The sequence below is a fragment of the Mandrillus leucophaeus genome, unplaced genomic scaffold, assembly GCF_000951045.1.
Source record: "Mandrillus leucophaeus isolate KB7577 unplaced genomic scaffold, Mleu.le_1.0 Scaffold674, whole genome shotgun sequence".
Lineage (NCBI taxonomy): Eukaryota > Metazoa > Chordata > Mammalia > Primates > Cercopithecidae > Mandrillus > Mandrillus leucophaeus.
The window spans coordinates 386,527-391,339 of NW_012107297.1; the positions used below are offsets into that span (position 1 = coordinate 386,527).

General features: G+C 38.9%; 1 protein-coding gene across 1 annotated transcript in view; it reads right to left on the reverse strand.

Moving 5' to 3' along the window:
- Positions 1-1,168, reverse strand: part of UVRAG (UV radiation resistance associated) — a 339,596-nt gene extending 338,428 nt beyond the window's left edge. The window contains exon 1 of the mRNA XM_012002017.1: positions 1,081-1,168. Coding sequence (XP_011857407.1) covers positions 1,081-1,158 — 78 coding nt within the window. The 5' untranslated portion in view covers positions 1,159-1,168. The remainder of the gene's footprint in view (positions 1-1,080) is intronic.
- Between the last annotated feature and the right edge of the window lie 3,645 nt (positions 1,169-4,813).

Below are 4,813 nucleotides of genomic sequence, written 5' to 3' on the forward strand. Positions count from 1 at the left end.
AAAAGAAAAAAAAGAAAGAAATATAAGACCAATGAAGAAACACACAGTTACACAGTATGACCTAGAGAAGATAAAAATTGAAGACAGAAAATAGCTATCAGAGGTCCAGATGTTGAATAAATAGCATGCCTGTAATTTGCTTCAAAATAACTGGAGGGAGGAAAGGAGGACAAGCAGGTAGGCATATAGATTAAACAAGATCTACCACGAGTTAATAGTTATTGAAGTGGGTTAACAGGTACCTGGGAGTTCATTATATTCCTCTCTCAATCTCTCTCTCTCTCTCTCTCTCTCTACACACAAACACACACACACACTACTTGCATTTCAATATACATTGATATAGTGATGAATATATTAATGTATAAAATATACATTTCCATAGACATTGAAATTTCCACAATAAAAATGGCTTAAAGTATTATCAATAGGAACAGAAAGAAAATATAAGAACATATAGGAGCCTAAAGAAAAACTGAGCTTACTGGGATAACTAATTAGATAATGGATGTGGTTAGGGATGAAGAGAAAATTGACAAAACAGATAAACAAGTCAAAGATAACCTCTAGGGAAAAGAGAACTAATCAATAAAGGTGTTAGGGCAATAAGGTAGCCATCAAAAATACACACACACACACACACACACACATCCTATGCCTTACATTAAATTCCAGAAGGTTTAAAAATATTTAACGTAAATAAAGCAAAAAGTACCCAAAGAAACCATGAAAAATTATTTTATAAACACAAAGGTCTAAAAATGATATTCAGAAGCTATAAAAGAAAATTACTACATAAAACACTTTAAAATTAGGCATGGCAAAAACTACCTTATGCAAAGTCAAAGGAAAAAAAAACCTAAGAAAAAAGTTTAATTCATATAAAAAAGACAATTTCACTAAAACATAAAGAATTCCTAGAAATCAAAAGTCCAACAACCCAACAGAAAAAAATGGCAAAAAAAATTAACAGATAATTCACAGAAAAATAAATACAAATAGCTCTTAAACATGAAAAGATTCTCAACCTCACTCATAAGAGAAATGCAAGTTAAAAACTACACTAAAATTGGCACAGACCAAGAAATCTGATAACATAGGTCGAGGGGCAGCCCCTGGTGAGTCTTTTTGCTGGTTGAGGATTTGCAGGGTACACATGGCAAGGGAGCTAAGCGCCAACGTGCTAACTCAGGCCTCTCTTCTTATAAAGTCACCAGTTCTTCTCCCTTGATAACCCATTAACCCACTAACCCATTAACCCATTAATATATAAACGGATTCATCCATTCATCAGGGCAGAGGTATGGTATCATGGTATCACTTCTTAAAGGCCCTACCTCTCAATACTGCCATACAGGGGACTAAATTTCAACATGGATTTTGGGAGGGACAAATATTCAAACAGATATTCAAACAGACATCCATAACAGATGGCAATCTGACAACAACTATCAAAATTACAAATGCAGGCTGGGTGCAGTGGCCCATAACTGTAATCCCAGCACTTTGGGAGGCCAGTGTTGGAGGATCACTTGAGCCCAGGAGTTCAAGACCAGCCTGGGCAACATAGGGAGATTCCATCTCTATGGAAAACTTAGAAATTAGCTGGCTATGGTGGTGCATGCCAGTAGACCCAGCTACTTGGGAGGCTGAGGTGGGAGGATCGATTGAACCCAGGAGGTTGAGGCTTCAATGAGCCATGATCAAGCCACTGTACTCCAGCCTAGGCAGCAGGGTGAGAATCTGTCTGAAAAACAAAAATGAAAAACAACTAAAATTTTAAAAAATTACAATGCATATATTATTTGATTCAGCAATATGATGGATGTAATAGAGCGTTGCTTATTAGCAAAAATAAAAAACTAGAAAAAACTGAAATGTACATCAATAGGGGACTAAATTATGATATATCCTACAGTGAAATGCTATGTGACCATAAAGAATAAGTAACATGGCAGCTCTTTGATCACTGATATGGAATAATTTCCAAGATCTACTATTAGTCCGTGGAGTTTTTTTTAAGTACAGTTTATACAGTCAGTGTGTTTAGCATTTGTGGCTTTTTTTGGGTGGGGGGGTGGTGGTTATAGAGACAGGGTCTCACTCTATCATCCAGGCTGGAGAGAGGTAGCACAATCATAGCTCACTGCAGCCTCAAACTCTCAGGCTCAAGCAACCCTCCTGCTTCAGCCTCCAAAGTAGCTAGGACTATAGACCAAAGACACCATGCCTGCCTAATTTTTAAAAACTTTTTCATAGGTACTCAATAAATGTTGAAATAATTTGGTTTCTTAGGATGGAATATATAGGAGAGAATTATAAAGGCATGAGAATGTAGATGGTAAGAGCTATAAATTCAAAAGATGACACTGTGAATTTACAGCAGGCCCTCTGCATCTGTGGATTCTGGATTCAACCAATTACAGATAGAAAATATTCAGAAAAAAAAAAAAAAATCTCAGTAGGCTAGTCCAAATGCAGTTGTGTTCATAACTAGTTGATCAGAACCAGTAAGAGATTTCTTTGTTCCTTCTCCACTTCCAGTTCCTCACTTGACTAGCCTGAAAAAAAACAAACCAAAACCAAAACACAACAATTTTTAAAAAGTACAAAAAAACTCAATACCATGTAACAACTATTTACACAGCATTTACCTTGCATGAGATATTATAAGTAATCTAGAGATGATTTAAAGTATACAGGAAGATGTTGCATGGGTTATATGCATACTATGCCATTTTATATCAGGGACTTGAGCATCTGCAGTTTTTTGGGGGGTTTTTTTGAGACAAAATCTCGCTCTGTCACCCAGGCTGGAGTGCAGCGGCGCCATCTCGGCACACTGCAAGCTCTGCCTCCAGGGTTCACACCATTCTCCTGCCTCAGCCTCCCGAGTAGCTGGGACTACAGGCGCCCACTACCACGCCCGGCTAATTTTTTTGTATTTTTAGTAGACACGGGGTTTCACGGTGTTAGCCAGGATGGTCTTGATCTTCTGACCTCGTGATCCGCCCGCCTCAGCCTCCCAAAGTGCTGGGATTACAGGCGTGAGCCACCGCGCCCGACCAGCAGATTTTTTTATCTGTGGTGGTGGGGGATTAGGGTGGTGGCTGTTCCTGGAATGAATCCCCTGAGGGTACTGAAGGATGATAAACTGTATTTTAGTAAAGCTTGATTAGAATGGGAGGACCTTGTTACATAAAAGTTAGTTCTAGGGCAAAGAAAAGGAGGTAATAGGAAAGAAAGAATGGAAGTGAAGATTTTGAGTTAGAATTACAGTTATAGCTGCTAATTTTGGTGGGTTTCAAATACAAATTCTGCCTGAAATTAGCATGTTAAAGTTTAATGCTTTTTAATGACTTGCACCTTCTTAAGGAATTAAATAGAGCTTACTATTTGAAAGTGCACTCTTGTTTGCAGAAGAGGAAGTTGATACATGCACAGGAGAGGGAAGCTGGTTTTTCCCAGTATGAACAACAGTAGCTTTAGGGCAGTGAATGAAGTGGGTGGAAAAGAGCAGAGTATGCCAAAGAAATTGGGAAGAAAGAACTGATGGATCTAGCTGGCCAATTAGAAATGGGGGTGGGAACATGGGAAGTTTGAAAGGCAAAGATGTCTCAAAAGTTTTGAAACAGGGTGTCTGGGAAACGAAAACATGGTGTACCCAGCCCAGGAGATCAAGCCTGTGTCCAAATCTTGATTTTGCTACTTATTAACAATGTGAACGTGGGTAAATCCCTTTACTTAGGGCCTCAGTTTTATTATCTGAAAAATGAGGAAGATGGCCTAGATCAGTGCTTCTTAAACTTAAAATGTCAGTATGAATTACCTAGGGAATCTTGTCGAAGTACATATTTTGATGGACTAGGTCTGTGGTGGGGGACCTGAGATTCTCAGCATTTTCAATACAAGTGATGCAGAGTAGCAAAGGCTTAGATGACCTTCAGGGTCCTTGCCAGTTCTGCGGTATTATACTTCTATTTGTTGAAGGGGTTTTTTTTTTTGGAGACAGAGTCTCACTCTGTCTCCAGGCTGGAGTGCAGTGACATGATCTAGGCCTACTGCAACCTCCGCCTCCCGGGTTCAAGCGATTCTCCTGCCTGAGCCTCCCAGGTAGCTGGGACTATAGGCACGTACCACTATGCCCAGTTAATTTTTTGTATATATATATTTTTAAGTAGAGATAGGGTTTCACCATGTTGGCCAGGATGGTCTCGATCTCCTGACCTTATGATCTGCCTGCCTCAGCCTCTCAAAGTGCTGGGATTACAGGCGTGAGCCACCACACCCGGCCTATTTGTTGAATGTTTATCCTTCAGAGATCTGTTATACTTTTGTGACTTATAATTACCTCTATTTAGAGAGATGAATTCTAAATCTGTGTCTCTTTACTTCAAACTAGAATGGTCTAAATTCATCATCTTCCACTAATAACCACATCCCTCTCTTGACATCTCTATTTTTGTAATACTTTATTGTTTAAATATATATTATAAAGTACTTCATAATTTTTTAGAGAGCTTTTATATCCATTATTTCATTTGATCAATACAGTAACCCACAGAAGCAGGCAGGTGGAAATACCTCCATTTTATGGAAGGGGAAACAGGCTCAGAAACAGTAAGTGGCTTGCTCACTAATGAGTGGTAAAACCACCTAGAGTGGAGCTGAAGCTCTAACTTGAGTTCTTCCCACTGTGTCGTATTGCTTCTGGAAATTGTCATCCGCATACCTGTGTTTAAAGGTTGGTTGCCATCTCTCTGTTTTTTTTGAAATGTAAACTTAAGCTGGTCCAAAGGTAATGAGTTTTCTC